The 18,536-nt window shown below is 36.6% G+C and overlaps 1 protein-coding gene across 1 annotated transcript in view; it reads left to right on the top strand.

The window, feature by feature from the left end:
* EPHA6 (EPH receptor A6) overlaps positions 1 to 18,536 on the top strand; it is a gene marked incomplete at both ends in the record, with an annotated part of 508,114 nt that overhangs the window by 412,434 nt on the left and 77,144 nt on the right. Inside the window, 1 exon segment of the mRNA XM_084305869.1 lies at positions 13,862 to 13,988. Coding sequence (XP_084161995.1) covers positions 13,862 to 13,988 — 127 coding nt within the window.

Raw genomic sequence — 18,536 nt, 5'->3', positions numbered from 1 at the left:
TGTCTTATACTGCTTAACATAATAAAATCAAAACCCATCAGTGTTAAGGCTGTATAACAGGTCTGTGTTCCATAATGGAGCTGTTGAGTGTTAGGCTGCAAACCATGTAAAATCAGGTATGATTAATAAGAGTATCAGAAAATGAAATGGGTAATGTGTTTGAATTGCCAGGAGAGGTTAAACAGACTAAGGTGAAGACTACAGAAAAAAATTGACAAAATCAGAAAATAACAAAACAATGAATCACTGTAGAGACACAGAGAATTTATTAGTTGTTGATTCGAGGTATGTTAACTACAAAGTATGGAAGATACGGCAATTGAATTAGTACAGACAGCAATAATCAAAAACAAATCAATATTAATAGAACTTCTGTGCTCTTCACTGCCGAGAAAAAAATATTTATTCATTTATTTTTGTCCTTGGCATGGAACTACAGATGGGAACTTTCCCACTACAGAGCAGCATAAGAATTTAAACTCTAAACTGATTCTTGTGGAGGAATGTGTAGCATGTATAGTACATATCTGCCTAACTTTGAATAGTAAGAGTGATTAAATCATCTGAAAGTAGAAAATGAAAATCCTTATGCACAACTGTAATATTTAGTTTGGGGGAACTTGAGGAAAGTACCGAGGAAGAAGTAAATTATAGAATGCTACTTAGAATACGAGCTTGTGTGGATCATGATGTAATGTAGTTAGGACCAATGTCTCATTGCCTCAGAGTATATTTACTTATTATCTTCCTTTCTTTTGTGCTGCCATTAGTCTCTTAGTTTCCAGCTGTGGTTCTTGAACTACCAGTCACTTAAAAAATAGAAGTGACAATAAAGCTATTGCAGGCTGCAGTGATGGAAGATAAGATCTTGTATCAGATAGACTGTCATATATATCTCTATATTTTTATGGATTACAGTTGGTTCTTGAAAATAAGCTAAAAGATGTGTCTGGCTTAAGGTAGAAACCTTATCATACCAGGTTTTACTGTCGTGTTGTTCCATGATCTTTTGAGTTAAGATGTTACCCTAAGATTACACTTTTATGTAAGAAATCTAGATTAGATACCAAACTAAAGGAAATAATTTGATGTTTCTGTCCCATGGGGGTGCTGGATCTAGGGCTGAGTCTAATACCTAGAAACACAGCTTCTCCTTGAGGTGACAAGATGAAAAATGAAAGACATAATCATGGTAATTGTCAAGTCCCTGTTGTTACTTTTTTTAAAAAAAGAAACAGCTACCATTCTCATTGGCTTCACTAAATTCAAATTTACAGGAGTGTATAAAACATAATATATCCCTGCTGTTTTTGATGTGATACAAAGTTATTCTCAATGTATTATCTTAATGCTGTCTAAAGTTTGCCTTTTGCTGAAGAGTTCTTCACCATCATGGTTTTGCTTGCATTTCTCTGGTTCTTTTGGTGAGCATACTGCCTGACATGTATGGAGAGAATTTTGTGGAGATGTGCAAGTTTTTTTCTAAAGTCCTTGGAAATACAATACAGGATACAGAGGGCTATTAAAGTTATAATCATTGCAACTAAATAATTTAATAATGATCAAACCTTATTTCAGAAGAGCTGCCAAAGGTAGTGAATGTCATAAAGAATATTATTTTTTCTTTAGTCTGGTGGAATTTAGGCACATAAGGATGGAGTTATATATCTTAGTACTTCTGCAAACCTAAGGAAATGCGTAAGTCTCATTAAAGTAAACAGGTACGTGGTAGCAACTAGATTTTTTTTGGTAATTTGAGATGTTTAAATAACTTCTAAAAACTGATGTAAATGTCTGTGTTGTGACTGAAAATAGACCATAGTTATATATGCATTCTAATATGGGGTAGACTGACAGTTTTTATGGGCATGCTAGTATTGGTCTTAGTACTTTCAACCATGTTATGCTGCTGCATTTTATCACCAGCTGAGTTAAAGCCTTCACTGGAGAAACAAAAGAATACGTTGTGTAAATATTCCCTAATTCACCTAATGTGCAAAGTTAAATAGGTTGGCTTGTGTGCTTGAACTTGGGATGATTGAATTAATGTTTGTGTGAGCCATTAGAATTCTTCCAGAAAATCTGCACCCCTTCTCTGATTCACATATCTTTAATAGGTTAATACAGAAGGACAAGTTAAGGTCCTTAGATTTACCAGAAGTAGAGTAAGAAAGAGGTTCATGATTGATGTCTTGTCACCCCAAAATAGACTAGGGATCGAGGGAACTGGTAGTTCGTCACATAGTTATTTATGGTAGTGGTTATCCAGATCTCACCCATGTTGTCTTATAAACCTCTGCCTGAAGAAGTTGTATTGTGGACTTGACTACAGCTTAAAGACTCATACCTACATTTCTAATGGAAGGCATCAAGCCTGAGATATCTTTAACGGGAGATTCATGTTGAAGAAGCAGCATTAAAATATGGACTGATAATCTTCTGTAAACAATCTGATACTACATTTCATGGAAACATGAAGTTTGAAGTGAGGAAAAGAAACCTTTGGTTATTTACAATACCAACATCTTTCTAATACCAGGATTACCATAAACAACTATAGCTGTGGTACTTTGGATGGTACAGAAAGAGATCAAAAGATAAGAGGAATTTCTTGAGAAAGAGGTAATACCAGTTTGTTGTAGCGAACTGCAGGTCAATTTGTCCCTTTATCTCAAAGCAAACACATTCTCCTCACGCAACAATCTAAGCACTTGTGTGGAGTATCACCAGTTGGGACATACTTCCCAAGAAGAGATCAATTTTCCAGTATACAGAAGTGAATGCTGCTGAAAGTAACAATTATCAGTGATCTTTGAGATATAGAAGTGAAATAGGCATATTATGCAATGAAAATCTGTTCAGACCCGTTTGATTTATAGACTGCTGAAAAATGCCATGTGTTGTCTGTGTTCTGCTCTGGAGAGCAAGTGAGAACTTTAATGACAGAGGTTTGCATTGAATACACACCCCCACGTTTTGCTTACCCATGTCACTCAGCATTGCAGCTCCAGCAAGGAGATAAATTATTTCTGCATCCACCATTCTTCTAGCATCGTCATTATCATCCACGAAAAATAATACCATAATTTTAATAGTCTTCTTCTGTAAACTGCTTATTCAGAATCAATTCACTCAGCCCAGCACTGTGTTCTTTGTATATTCTTGACCCTCAAATTCCTTTCTTTGCTTCCTCTCTACTGTGAATCTTGGCTGTATCCATTTCACAGTCTGTAATTATCTTTCTGATTCTTAATACATACACAGTTCAGGTTCCAGATGAATAAATAATTTAGATGCAAACTGCCTGGGATCCATTCCAGACTCTTGAAGTTAAGGCTGGAAATGCAATTCACAAGAAATACTGCTTCTTAAATCTTACTGTTCTTCCCAGATAAACATAGCCTTGGCACTGTTTATAAATCAGCAATAGATGGTAAAACTGTTGAGGGGAACACAATTGAAAGAAAGAAGCATGTGGAAAAAATAAGTATTTTTAAAATACCATAATTAGATGGTGTGAGTTTGCAGAGTCTTCAATTTGAGTATGTTCTCTTAATATAAGCACAAAACATTAATGGCAATCCTGTAAACACGTTTTAAGAGAGAAATATATTCAGTCTGATATTCCTGAATAGATTCATGTCTACATCAATTGGTAAATATTGTCATTTTTCTACTAAACTTTAACAAGGTAATTTCTACTGAATGAAATTTGAAAGTAAATAAGTTAAGCTGATAATGACTTCATTTCAATAATTTATCTAGAGGAGCATAGTACAGAATCTTTATAACAGTTGAAATCTGAAACAAACTACTGTACTGTTACTAGAATTCATATAATTTATTTCCTTTTTTCCTGAAACAGCAGAAAGTTATTATATGCCCTAAAATGATAATAACTCACCCGCTTTGGAAATGAGTCTCCGCTTTTCCCTTTTTCTTGTTTTTCCTCTCAGCTGTAGGTGAGTACATTCTTCATCATTCAGAAATTGTTTTGCTATTTTAGATAAGGCTTGCAACTTCCTTCCAATTTTCAGTGAATGTCTTTAGGTGCATGGAAAATTTGACTTTTTCGCCTGTTTAAATACTGACCGCCCAATATTCATCTTGCTACAATGAATTAAAATAAGGAAGATCAGATCAAAGAGGTTCTACCTCATGACATTTATTCTTAAGAATTGAGATTCAGCCTTGAGACTGGGAGAAAATCCGCTGAATACTCAGATATCCACAAACAGATAATTAACTAGCAGAACCATTTGTCTTTGGTCAGTAGTACTGCCCATGCATATGGCGAAGTCCATCAGATATCAGGAGAAGCCTGTGTTCTGGCTTCTAGCACAGTTTATCAAGTGTGTGCTGGGATAACTTCCTTAGGCCTATGATTATTTCTCTTAGATTTATAAATCTAGCACATAGATTTGTAAATGTTGAAAATCTATACACATATTACACTTCTACTCAAAGAGTTAACAATAATGAGCATCTTAGCATCACTTATTTTTAGGAATCAGTGTTTGTAAGGAAAACCAGTTTTTGTTAGTTGACTCTCTGGAAATTCAGCCTCAACTGTTCTCCTGAAAGCGGTGCATCCTCAGTTGCTGTCTACAATTGGAGAGGGTTTATCTTGTGAACAAAGAGGTTTTAATTCTTGTTCACACTTACAGACTAGAAAGACAAAAAAAAAGTAGATAACCAGAGTTTTAATTGCAGATCTGCATATTTTACAGCAAGGTAAATCGATACATCCATTCTCACATATCATACATTAAAAGATACTTTACTCATTAAATAAAAATCCACTGCAATTTTTAAACATTAAGTTCAAAATTATAACCTTTATGATCTTTCTTTTTATGGAAATACCATAAAAAAAAAAAAAAAAAAAAAAAACACCTAGAAATTTAAAACTTCTTAAACATCCCATTTATAAGACAACATCAATATATCACATGAGATATTCCTCTCTTGAAGGATGAAGAATTCCACAGCATAGGAACTCTCAGATTTTACTGAGGATCTTTCCTTCCAAAATCACAGAAACTAAGACCGAAATGAAAATAATATTGCAAAACGATGCATACAAAATCCCAAAGGTTTTGGCTGAAATTGCAAACTATGCTTTTTTCCACCATGAAAAATACAATTTTAAAGTATTTTGCTTCCAGCTAATTTGATAATACATGCATGGCCATGAAATCCAAATGCACAGCATACATTGCTTGGAACAGCATTCTGAGTTTGTACATACCCATAAATACATAGAGATTTCAGAGTCCTTGTTTAGTATTGTGTTAAAGCTGTTTTCAGTTTAAGCACTGTCTGAAAAATACTTCTTTAATAGACAATTTAAACATAGACAGATTGTTTTATCTGTAACAGAAGCACAGTATTTCCAATTACTATTCCATTAAGACTGCAAAGATGATTCAACACAACAGTTGTTATTGCTGTTAAAAGCCTTAATCATATTAATGTTGTCACACCAGTCTTCTCAGCAACCAGAAATTCAGTGTGCATTGACATTTAACACATAACAAAATAAATGGCTATAAGTGTTTGTTGAACTCTTTTCAAGCAATTCCCTCATTTTTTTCCCCCAAATTGCCTGTTTGTCTAGAAGTGGCGAGGGAAATTAAATTAGATGTTAATATTCTACTCAAATATTCTGTAACTTCTATTTGTTCCTCCTTAGGAATTGTAAGCTTCTTCCAGCATTTGCTTTTTCTCCCAGAGAAATCCTAAGTAAAGCCAAACCTTGCTCTAACTGGGATTTTCTAATATCATCTTATTCTATGTAAATATTCCTAAATCTGGATTTATTTCCAGCTGCCAATCAAGAAATAAGAGAACTCGTATTCTATGGGTTCATAGGAAAGCATTGTCTTTCACAAGGATGTCAAGGTGAAACTCACCAGGGATGGAAAAATGAGCAGCAGCTTTGCCCTGCTAAGTGTTTGTCGTCTTCACGTTTCCAGATAGACCCTATGAAATTAAGTCTGGAGTGGGCTTTTCTATCAGTGGGCTTCTATGTAGCCTTTAAAAATATTTTAAATACAAGCCTTTAAAAATATTTTCCAACAAGAACTAGGTTAGAGCAGTCTACTTCTCAGAATTGAGGCCAAAACATGTGGATGCTTTGTTATTCCCAAATTAACAAAGAGGAGTTAAAAAAATCTTGCAGTGATCCTTCATAGTTGAGAAGCAAGTTGCTTCTAACTAAACATCTAAACATCTCAGGTCAAGGCTCTTCAAAATCATGACACAGTCCTAGAATAATCAAACACTGTAAAAAATATTCTCTGTTTTCTAATATGTTTTTCTGAATATCCTTAGTATGTTCATTTTGTATTTCTCTGCATTTTTTTTTCTGAACTTACTAAAGCTTTTTTTTTAAGAAACAAGCATGTCACAAATCAGCCAGAACTGGCTGATACATATTTGTGTATACAGTTGTTTGTCACCGCTGGGCAGGTGTGATGCATTGAAATCTTTTCCAGACCTCTGTGTTAAGGTCTTTCATCAGTCCTTGTGTCTCATTTCCCCGCTTTTGCTTGCACTTTTATTTTTTACAAAGTGCACATATCTACGTACCCACTTTTCCTTCATCCGTATATTTGTATTTCTAATGTTCACTTTTCTTCTGCTCTTTCTAATAAGTATATCTGATCCAAAGCTTTTAAAAATGTGTTACGGAATTTCTAGAAGTTTTGCTATTATTTGTTTGTTACTGAGAACTGATTTGTCAACAAAGGTGCAATCTTCTGTTTGCTGAATTTTTGTCTGTTTTAAATGTGTTATTTCCTATTGCTCTTAGGGCACATCTGTACCCCGGCCATTTTGCTTCCAGCATTTGTCACGAGTGACCTCATAGCTCTCTTTAAGAGCAATTTGTTAATGTAAGTTCATTTAAAACATTGGAAGACGTCTGTGAAATTTAGATCTCTAAATTTCTTAGAGATCTTTTCCTAAAGTATATTTTGATTTAAGCTCACCAATATTCATAAAAGCCATTTAGTGTTCATAAGCAATACTCATAGTCTGGGATGGTCTGAATTCCTGTTTTAAATGCATGGCACAGTTTATCCTTAGCTGAAATCACCATCACTGGCTACATGTCAGCACAAAAAAAATGTCACTGGTCACTCTTTGATTTGTGGTGTTGCAGACAAGTTCCTGGAATCCTTCTTCTTCAAGACGCTCTCTTGACAGAAATAAAGTTATAACTAGGCCATCTTTTGGACTGAGATACTGAAACCCAGTTAAGTGATCTAGTTGCTCAGAGGCAGACAAAAGGAGCTCTGGATTGGTCCAGGTATGTGGTAGCTGCATCCTAGACTGAGAAAGTGACTGAAACTCATTGCAGGTCCCTTCTGAACAGGACATACAATTTTCTTTTCCATAGGCACATGTCAGGGAGATGGTATATACCCATGCAACATCCTATGAGGAAGTGATGCCTCACAATAATTAATCCTAAGAGTCCTAAAGTTTTCTAATAGAGACCTTACTTGGGTGAATATTCCCCGATAGATTCCTCTGAACTTCAGTGTTTATAGACACTGCTTTATATTTGAAGTTGTGAAATTTCATTATCTGAAGAGGTTCTGTCAAATAATTTCCTATATTACCTAACTTCCAGACCATATGGGGAGCAGAACAGATGCAAAGCTCTTTTGCTGTTTTATATGTTCGCATGAGTTCCTTCCAAAGGAATTCTTGTTTCACTTGTTAAAAAATATCCCAATAAGCAATCCTCAGCTGCATGCCTCCAACAGTAGCGTATATTTAGTCTTCCTGTTTCTTTTTCCCATATACCTTGGCATTCTGCTAAACCTACTAACATAAATGATATGATTTCAGTTGTCATTTTTTCCTTGGAGATGAGTCAGGAAATGTATATTTCTAATTTAATTAGTCAGTCTACTTGGTAAATGAAGATGTCTATATTTTACTACAGTGAGATTAAAAGCTCAGGCTTCTTTAGAAGTTGCTTAGACAAATCATAGAATCATAGCCTGGGTTGGAAGGGACCTCAAAGATCACTACCCTGCCATAGGCAGGGATGCCACCCACTAGGTTGCTGAGGTTGCTGAGGGCCTTAACTAACCTGGTCTTGAACACCTCCAGAGATGGGGCATCCACAGCCTCTCTGGGCAACCTGTTCCAGTGCCTCACCACCCTCTGAGTGAAGAATTTCCTCCTAACCTCTAATCTACATATTCCCTCTTTTAGTTTAAAACCATTTCTCCTTGTCCTGTCATTATCTGATTGAGCTAAGAGTCACTTCCCATCTTTTTTTCCCTTTTGAAGTCCCCTTCAAGTACTGAAAGGTTACAGTTAGGTCTCCCCAGAGCCTCCTCTTCTCCAGGCTGAACATCCCCAGCTCTCTCAGCCTTTCTACATAAGAGAGGTGCTCCAGCCTCCAGATCATCTTTGTGGCCCTCCTCTGGATCCGCTCTAGCAGCCCCACATCCTTCTTGTGCTGGGGTCCCAGACCTGGGTGCAGTAGTCCAAGTGAGGCCTCACAAGGGCAGAGCAGAGGGGGACAATCACCTCCCTTGACCTGCTGGCTTGCTGCGTCCTGTTGATGCAGCCCAGGACGCAGTTGGCCTTCTGGGCTGCAAGTGCACACTGCTGGCTTATGTTAAGCTTCTCATCCACCAGAATCCCCAGGTCCTTCTCTGTGGGGCTGCTCTCAATGAGTTCTCCCAGTCTGTGCTCATTTCTGGGATTGTCCTGGCCCAAGTGCAGCTCCTTGCACTTGGCCTTGTTGAACCTCATGTGGCTCACATGGGCCCACTTCTCAAGCTTGTCCAGGTCCTTTTTGATGGCATCCCTTCCTTCTATAGTACTGACCACACCACTCAGATTGCTGTCATCTTCAAATTTGCTGAGCCCTATTTTTGTCTGGATATATGTTTGATAAATACCATAACAAGTAGGATCAAATAATTCAGCAACAAGGAGAAAAAAAAAAAGACGTAATTGTTAAAAAAAAAGGCATATAAAAAAAAAGGCGTTATTGTTCTAATAAATACTTGATCTAGTTTGATTACTGCTTGAGGCTTCTATGTTGTTTCCTTTTCTTACATGGTATGTTACAGGATTTATTTAATACATACATCCTGCATCTTCAGTAGGCTTTCTAATAACCTACTTCAGACACATCATTAGTCACAGTGCAGAGACTTCAGAAATGTTCTCCTTTTTAAAAGCAAGTTTCCACAAGCTGCAGTAAGGTCATCAAAAAAAAACAAATCCGATAGTGAAATCTTTTTTTTTTTTTTTAAGTGCTTAGTTTGCTTCCAGCAAACTCAAGAGACTCTGTTGAACAGAACAAGCTGATGGCCCTGCCCTCCTGTACCTGCACAACAGAGCAACTTCAGGTCCCATCCCTGCAAGTCCATGGGGTCCAGATGCTGCCAGGACATCAGCTTAAGAGCTCCGATACTGGGACAAAGGAGCCACAGCTGATGAGGAAGGAGGAAGGGGTGGGATGTAGGTCACAGAGGACTGCTGGCACTGTGCTGGTTCTGCAGTGTGTATGGGAGCAAAGCTGGTGGGAATGTTTTCACTCAGCAGGTGTGAGTAGGCATGTGCTGTCACTAACAGAGTAGGACTGGGTTTGTATCTGTCCTGCCATTCAGGCAGAAATCACAGTCTGTTTTATTCTACCAGTAGAGCACTGGGCGTGTTTCGTGTCATTCTGTTCATCCATTCATTCATCTGTTCAGTACTTTTGTTGAGCCACATGACAGGACTTTCTTGCCTTTGTAGATCTAGGAATCTTCAGCAAAATTCTGCTGTTGCTAGCCCTAGGCTCTGGGATGTGCCTTTGCCACGGGGAGAAGTGGCTGTTCCTTCTGGTTGGCCATGCTGTTGTGATGCAAGTGCTAATAAATGTGTGTGAATTAATGTATGCACTCTGGAGCTGAACAAAGCATATGTATTTCCTTTACCCAGCTATCTACTCTTGCCCTTCTGTTCTGTGTAGATAATACGCTACTAAAACCGTGCCAGGGTAGGACGCTATACAAGTGATTTCCCTATCAAATTCTATCATTTGTGGGCTGATATTCCCCCTGGAACAACAGACAAAGGCAGAAGGCAGGCTAATTGATGCAGCACTCCCCCACTGCCTCTCAGCACAAGCACTTAGCTGCAATAATTGTGAAAGAGAAGAACTGATGCTGGGCTATAAACTGGTATCACAGAACTCATTAAATGATGTATACTCCACGAACTGTCAGCTGTTGAGAGTATTGTCATTTATTTTTACTCTTTCATTGCCCTTTTTCAACTAATACCTATAACTAATGCATTTTCCTGTGTTAAGGTGGCATAATGTTCATTGTGGGTAACTATGGACCAGAAGGGAGTTGTGGGATTTACTGTTGTTGTTTTGTTTGTTTGTTTTAATTATTGCTATTTATTTCCCATAATAAAATCATACCTGCAAGCTGCTATATAACAACTGTATTTCAATGCACTCAGGAATCATGGCTCGATATTCACGTTTCATTTTCTCTTTCTAGAACCAGTAAGATGTTATACTAAAAGCTTTTTCCATTAGCATAACTCCACCCACTGGAAAAAGAATAATTTTCATACAAATGACAGAACATGTGTAAAACCCTAGACTCAGCATGATGTATGCCGACAGACTTGCATTTCTCAAAAAGGTTGTTTAGCTAAAGAAATAATATCCAAGTGTCTTGAAAGTGTCCGGTGTGGTTATTTAAAAGAGATTATTTAAACTAAACATTAAGATTTTTATTGTTCAAATGCACCTCTAAAAAATGAATATTGCCTTTGCAATTTGTGTAAAACAGCAGGATGCAGCACATTTTTCGTTAACTTTTTGTTCAGCTAAGCACAATTCCAATTTGGAAAAAGAGCAAAGACTCATTGTCCAATAAAAAATAACATATTCAGATAGAAGGAAATGCAGTTCTGATTACTGATTTCCACACGGAAATTTATGTACTTCTAAGAAGCTGGTGTTTTCTGTTTAATATCACACTCCCACCTCCCTTCTTTCTCTGTTGTGTTAGCAGAGAGCTTTCTCCTTTTCTGTCTTGAACACAATTCTTTGTTGCCATTTTTCTTTCAAAGATTTTGTGATTGCTTATGCAAACAAGTAAAAATTTGAGTAATGCTTTAAGCTATTGGAAATGTCCAAATCTCTTATCAGACTTCTGTCTTTCTGGTGGTGTTTGACGGGAGCTATGGGAATTGATTTGCTTTCCCAGCTACCTGTAATAATAGCCAACTTCCACATCTATAGTCATGTAATAGCCACAAACCCTATTCACACTGTGCAGGTGATATTACCAAAGTATTGACTCTTCTTACCAGCCACACACTATATTTTCATTCTGGGGCACATGCTGTATTTGGGACTAGGATCATGCCTGCTTTAATGTGAATGAACTTTCAATCTGTCCTTCACATTTTTATGTTGCTGGATACTGATCAGGGCTGAATGTTATCAGCCTGGTCCTTTTTAAAAGTTGTTTGTGGACTTCTGGAAGAGACTAAAGTTACTGTTCTTGTAATTGTGTATTCTGCTTCACCGAGGAAATTTTTGAGGTGACAATAAAGTATTTGTATGGGTTTCAGTTGCCTAAAATGGGACTGGATGCCTCCTCTTAGAGACCGAACTGCTGCTTTGCCTCTTGCTGCCACTATCAAAGAGTGCAAATCTCCTGCAGATCTTGTCATGTGTGCCACTCAGATATGAATGTCTCAGATATTCTGCAGCATCTCAAATAACACAAAGCATTTATGCTTAAGCAACTGAATTCTACCTTTTTTTAGTGCGTGAAAAAAAAAAAAATAAGTAAACATTGTTTATATGTATTGCTTTAATTATAAGGCTACTTGGAAGACCTCAGTAATTTTAGCCCTCCAGCTTTTTTAGTATTCACAGATTGAGTTGCTCCAAAATTTGCTTCTCCTTGTTTTTATTTACAAATATGCACAATAAGTGAAGCAGGTTTGTATTTGTCTTTGTTACTTTCTATAACATTGTGATTTGTTTTAACACTATCAGGCAACTTGAGATATTTGCCATTTAACTCCATTTAAGTGTAGGAAATTATCCATCGTGAAGCTCAAGCTGTTTCACTTTTCTGAAGGTCTATATACATGGCATGTGATTTACTGTGGGTGTACTTTATGGTTGGTATAATTCATATTTTGGAACAAAGGAGGAAAGTTTTATTTGGGAGGTCTTCATATGTTCATTATTTAGCCTTCATGTTTTAAGGTGCTGTTTAGAATACACCATCTTGGAGTTTATGGAACAATTTTCCATTTTAAATTTGAATTTCTGTATATTGCATTCTGGACTCTACCCATGAGCTCTTCTGAAAATATTTTATAATGAAAGCCATGGAGTTTGGAAACACTTTGACAAGGCAGCCAAAGTTAGGCTTTTCTGGAATAGCCAGAGGGAACACTTTCATTCCATATCTTTAGCCATCAAATATAAAAATACTGCACCCAGAGCACTAATTAAATTAATTCTTTTTTCCACAGACCGTGGTAGTTTTAATAATATAAAGGGCAAGTGAGGAATATTTTGAGAAGAAACAAAAGATCTTCTGCTTAAAAGTACAAGAGAAAAGTTCAGAGCTGTTAGGCTACATTAAGCTCAGCAAATGCGTATGTGTGTTTTGAGGCTAAACTATTCTAACTTGTATTAATTAAAAAAAAAACAAACAAACAAAAAAAAAAAAACAGCTGATTGAATTTTAAGAGGCACTTTTTTTTTTTCCTCTTCGTGTATAGATAAGATTTTTTCTATCTCTAACAGGAACAGTTGTGAAATACCTGTAAGATGATGAAAACAAACTTACCATAGCCTAAATGATTGGACATATGCTTGCTTGATATACTTGCAAAACTAAAAAAAAAAAAATATTATCAGTTTTGATATATTGCAAGGTCCTGACTGTATTTTTATGCAAAGTGTATAGAGCTGCCATTTCAGGTCCAGCTTTGATGCTGGTATTCACTGAGCACTAACATGAGCTAACTGTAATGATGTCTCTAGGTCTCTATGCACAATGAAAGCTGAAACGGTGGATAGAATGATAGAGTCCTTATCAACATTATCTTAGATATATCACAAGTATTTATTTTTAAATGGATGGATGAGATAATCTCTGTTTGCAGAAATCAAGCTGTACTATTAGGCAATGAGAAGAACGTAAAGTTCATTCAATCAAAAGTGTAAAACCTGGAAAGCTTCTGGTGATAGCAAAGCAGAAAGAAGCCACATCCATACTTCTGTTTGCCTGCATCAGTATATTGACAGGTGTTCGGAGATTTGACAGAAGCTCTGGCTTAACAGTGTTAGCTGTCCTAACACTAATTCTGGTTCCCCTTCTCCCTTTGCCAGACATGACTTGTTTCAGGTGGTTTGTCACGTCTTTGAAGTACTGACATAAAACTCAGCTCTGCTGCTATAGCTTTGCCTCTGTTAGTCTCTCTCTGATTCATATACAAAACTGTAAAAATGCTCTTATAGTAGTCATTTCGAATGCATTGTGAATATCCAAGAGGTGTATTTTACCATTAAAATCTCATTTTTTTTACATTCCTCCTAGAAGTGCTGGAATTCTCCGTTTGCGAAGTATGCAGAAAACAACTTCTTTCTGGTTAAAGCCGTGTATTGTATGAATTGGTTAAAAAGCACTCAAAAACTTTTAACTGCATTTTATGCGATCTGTTCCAGTGAAACCGTTGTTAGCTTTGCAGAGGTTTGGTTATTTTTTCTTTAAACAGACGACTTCTTTAACAGTCAAAGAACAACTCATTTGATTAATGATCATTTTTATCTCTTTGAAAGGATCCTTTCCGACCATTGGGGTGAAGTCTCTTTCGAGATTCCTGAGGGCGGGATTTTTAAATAGCATCCTGACCTCACATCCAGTGTCAGGGGGCGGATCTTTACCCCCCAGCATTTCCTCTGGTAGGTATTCCAGCCTTTTCCCCCACATCAATTTTTCCCTTCACCCTTTGCCCCATCTTTTCACACCTTTTAGGGAAACAAAATATGGTACTGGTTAGACAGAGAGACCAGATGTCCCTTCCAATAAAAAGCTGAACTGGAAGGAAATGGGAAAGAGAAATTATTTTTCAGGAACCAGCTATTTCCCTGAATCATTGTAGAGGAGAAAGTGTGAGGGAAAGTGATCTGTAGTTAAGTGGTCAACCTAAACAAAAGCCTGATGTCCTCTAATCAAGTGCTTCATTCATGGCCGTGTCCACTAGGGAAACAAAACTAAAAATACCTCTGTGAAATCCTAGTTTTTATGTGACTCTGTGACTCTTATGTAAAAATTTGCATTTTCTCATTAAACCATGGAAGCAAAACAAAAAGTGAAAAGGCCAGATATCATTGAGCATTGTTCCATAGTTGCAACTTGTATCTCATGAAAAATGCCTTAACTTTTTAAAACAACTTTTGTTACAATTCAAACTAATTTAATTTATTTTGAACTTGTTTACAATAAGTGAGAAAATCCCATGGCTTATGTTGTCAGCATGATACTCTACACTGCCTCTTGCAAGGTCCCAGGCAGAAGTACAGCTGTATGGTGGCACGGAGGACCACAGAGGGTTGGCCTAGGGTTGAATGAATGTAGGCTGAGAATGAGAACAGCCAGGTAAATAGGCTGCTATCATATATTGGGCTGAAATAGGAAAGAAGGATAGCATAGAGGCTTTCTTTCCCAGAAGGGCTATGCGTGTTGTCCATTCTTGTCTGGAGCCATTAAACACCATCTGTCACCAGAGCTAATAAATTAAGAGTAAATGCATATATCTTAATTATAGTTAAAATTGAATCAAAGTTCAGTTCTGTTCCTTTCTAAACTATATATTTCTATGCAGAATTAATCTGTACATGTCATACTTAAATTCTTTCAGGGCATCCTACCTGTAATGTTACTTACAGTTTTGGTTAAAAGGAATAAAATTGTCCTATGGTAAAACTAGGGAACAAACTGAAAAATGGCATACGCGGTACTTATTTGCTATACAAAAGAAACTGTTCTACCTCTGTATGCCTCATTTTATCCATTATGATAATTATAGACCTCATTAATAGAAGATTATATTTACTGTTTTTGTTTGTTTGTTTGTGTTTTATTGTTGTTTTTTTTCTTAAGTGTTACTTCTGAGCAACTTTGATGTCTCTTCCTATGACTCTTCAGGTGTCTTGTCAACAGTCTGCAAAATGCTTTTCATATTTTTTTGTCCTTTTGGTATTTCAGAGTGCTTAATACCATTAGGCTATTTTGGCTGTCAGCCTCACAATGAAATCGGTATCTGTCACCAAACAGCTCTATGGAAGATGAAATACCCTAGGCCCACCAATATTCTCTGTTTTGAACATTGTATTTTGTGTGGCAATCACTGATACTATTAGATTAAAAATGGCTTCACTGTGCTCATGAATTGGCTTCTCACATAGCTACCTACCTCAGGACTTACAACAACAAAACCTGTTATTTTCTGAGTGTTTGTACATCTTATCATGTTTTAGACTTAAATCATAACTCTTAAATGTTATTTGTTTAGTAAAAGTGGTTTATACTTAAATGTCCTTTTCTAAGAATTCTGAATCAATTTGATGAAATATTCAAAGCGGGGAAATGGAAATGCAGCTACATGCTGTGCAACATATACACTAGCAATGTAATTGAAATAAATGTTGCTTGGTCATGTTAACAGCAAAAAAGAGCTCAGAAACAATCCCACAGGAGCAGAGAGACTGTCCACCTTTCAGAAAATGAGGAATGTCAGTAGTTGAAAGCTAGTGAGGAACTGTGATAAATCTAATGGATGATAGGTGTTCTTTTGAGAAAGATTGCATGGGGTGAGAGTGGGCAAGTGGCGTGAAACTCCACTGTAAAAGTTAGCAATTGTTGTTAAAAAATGTACCCTAACAACCTTATCTGTAGTGTTGCTGTTTAACTGTTCCTTTCTTACTCTCATGTATTTGGATTTACATTAAGCAGTCTTAATTCTGAATTGCCTCTCTTTGTTACAGAGATGACCACAGGATTCTATATCCTTTTCATGCTAACTTTCTAAATCGCTAAAATCAGCATTGCTATACAAGGAGCCAAAAACCCAAATATTTACTGTATGTTTTGAAAAAGAAATCTCTTGTTGAAAGGAGTACTGATCTGGAACGTGAGAGACTCAGAACTGAATCTCTTGCTCTGTGTGATTCAGTAAAAAAGAGAAGTTCATCCTTGAATCCATAATCTATGAGTAGACACAGAAGGGATGTACCCTTTGGGTAAAAAACAAAACAAACAAACAGAAAACAACAACAAAACAAAAAAAAACCTGCACTCAACACCTGACCTTTTTTCTGAATATAGCTTTATCAAGAAACAAAGACACCCAAGGCAACAGTACTCCCAGAAGGTTTTTAAGTGCTGATACCCATGTTGTCATGGCAGTCTGTGGCTGTTAGAACAGCAGCAGGTGAGCAAAATCATGCCCACTGGAGTCTTGATGCTTCCCCTGTCCCCAGTCCTTACCTTCTCTCATTAAAAGTAAGAGAATCACTGTGTTGTTTTTTTTTTTTATTTGTACTAGAAGGAAGCATGCTCGACTGCTACCTTTGATAGCAGAGTGACCTCACTTCCATTATCTGAGACATTAGGCTTATATTGGCCAGTAGCTTTCATAAACCTAACAGAAGTACTTAACGTTTAATAACTTTGCTGAATTATAGCCTAATTACTTCACATATAGCTTATGTGTAAGAATTCGGTGAATTTAACTACATGGAAGGCTTAAAATGCTTGCATTATTCTGCTATTAGGGTCAGGGGGAAAAAAGATAATGAGATGTTCTTTTTATTTACCAAAACCTTTAACTCAAGTTAAGTGGCAGATTTACTTCAAAATAGTCAGAAAAAAATACTCCTTACCCAAGACAAAATGCCTTTACGTCTTTTATTTCTACAGAATTCCCCAGAGATGTTTTTAAAGTGAAACACAAAACTGAACTGGAAAGCCTCCTAAAGAAGCACCTGGAAAATGGCTTGGCAGGGCAAAGTAGCTCTTGCTTTCCTTTTTCCCCTTCTACTTTAGGGGTGGACAAGCAGGTGGTATTCTTTTTGCCATCATATTGACGGCTGATGTCCAGTTTTTTGTAATTTGGTTTCTGATTTTACATTGCACAGATGTTCTCTTTTGTAAAAGGTATTTTCATTGAGCCAACTTAGAGATTAATTTATGTTGCTGGCATGGTACATAACATTTTTCTGCATAAATGGATTCCCTCAAATGTAGGTGTTTTTTAAACCCAGACATAGCTATGCTAAAGCATGGTGTTAATATTTAAATAGATTCATTGAAAGTTTGTCAGTCCATACAGTGTTTCACTAGAAGCAAGACTTTCAGGAGGCCTCCCAAAATATATCCTACATTTCTGCAAAAATAATCCCCTTTAAAAACAATAGTTTCCTTTTGATTCAACTATCATTTTTCACAATGTAGTCTCTAGTTATCCCAGTTGTTAACAGTACAAATTCACATGACTTATCTGATGCAAGTCTATAATGTAATGGTTAATGACCGATGGATCCATGAAAGCAAAACATATTTTTTTTCAAGCGATATCCTTGCAAAAATGATATTGAATTCTTAAACCATGTAGCAATTTCCGCTCCTCATCATACATACATTGATATGAGTGTGGAAGCTTACCCCTTTCTTTATATTTACACAGGCATACATACACACATTTGTGTGCATGTTGGGGAAAAAAAAATTGCCAGTGCTGCCTCTATTTTTTCAAATTAATTTCCCAAACTAGTAGTATTTGCTCCACTTTGGGGGAACTCATAGCTTCCTGCTCTTGCTGTGTATTTGCAGCTCTTGATTTCAGTCATGTGTAAAGGGTTTGTTGTGTTTTGAATGCATACCCCTATTACCTGGCAGAAGTTAGGGTCAGAAAATCTTCTGGTATGCTGCTGTCTTTGAAGGGCATGGGAGAGATTGTTAAACCTGCTGGGTTGGAAAGGAAAGGAGGGAAATCAAATACCTTTACTGTTGTTTCTTTCAAGCTAAACTTCTTTCATGATTTTTTTGTTGACAAGAACAACTAGATGTGGGTGTAAGGCCCTGTTAAGCAAACCTCCCCAACTCCTTCCACAATGTTCAGTATTGAAACTACATTAACAAACTATATAGATGGTAATCTACACATTTATTATAGGGAGATTCGCAAAAAAACTCAAACATAACTGTAGAATACTAAAGCAGGTGATTATCAGTTTTCTTTTCCCCAAAATTAATATTTTACTACAATTTCGAAGTGCACCTGAGTGAGCCCATTATTCTTGATATTGTATAAACTGACAATTGAAAGCAAATTGTATTGACAGACCCTTACTGAACAAAATTGCTCAACAAGAACCATCAAGGAGCAATTATTCATAGTGAAACTCAACTATAATTTTATGGTACTCCAATAATGAGAAAAGTAACAATTTT

The sequence above is a fragment of the Netta rufina genome (assembly GCF_964035555.1).
Source record: "Netta rufina genome assembly, chromosome: 1".
NCBI classification, from domain to species: domain Eukaryota; kingdom Metazoa; phylum Chordata; class Aves; order Anseriformes; family Anatidae; genus Netta; species Netta rufina.
Note: the sequence above shows the minus strand (reverse complement) of the source record. Positions and strands in the feature narration are given on the sequence as shown.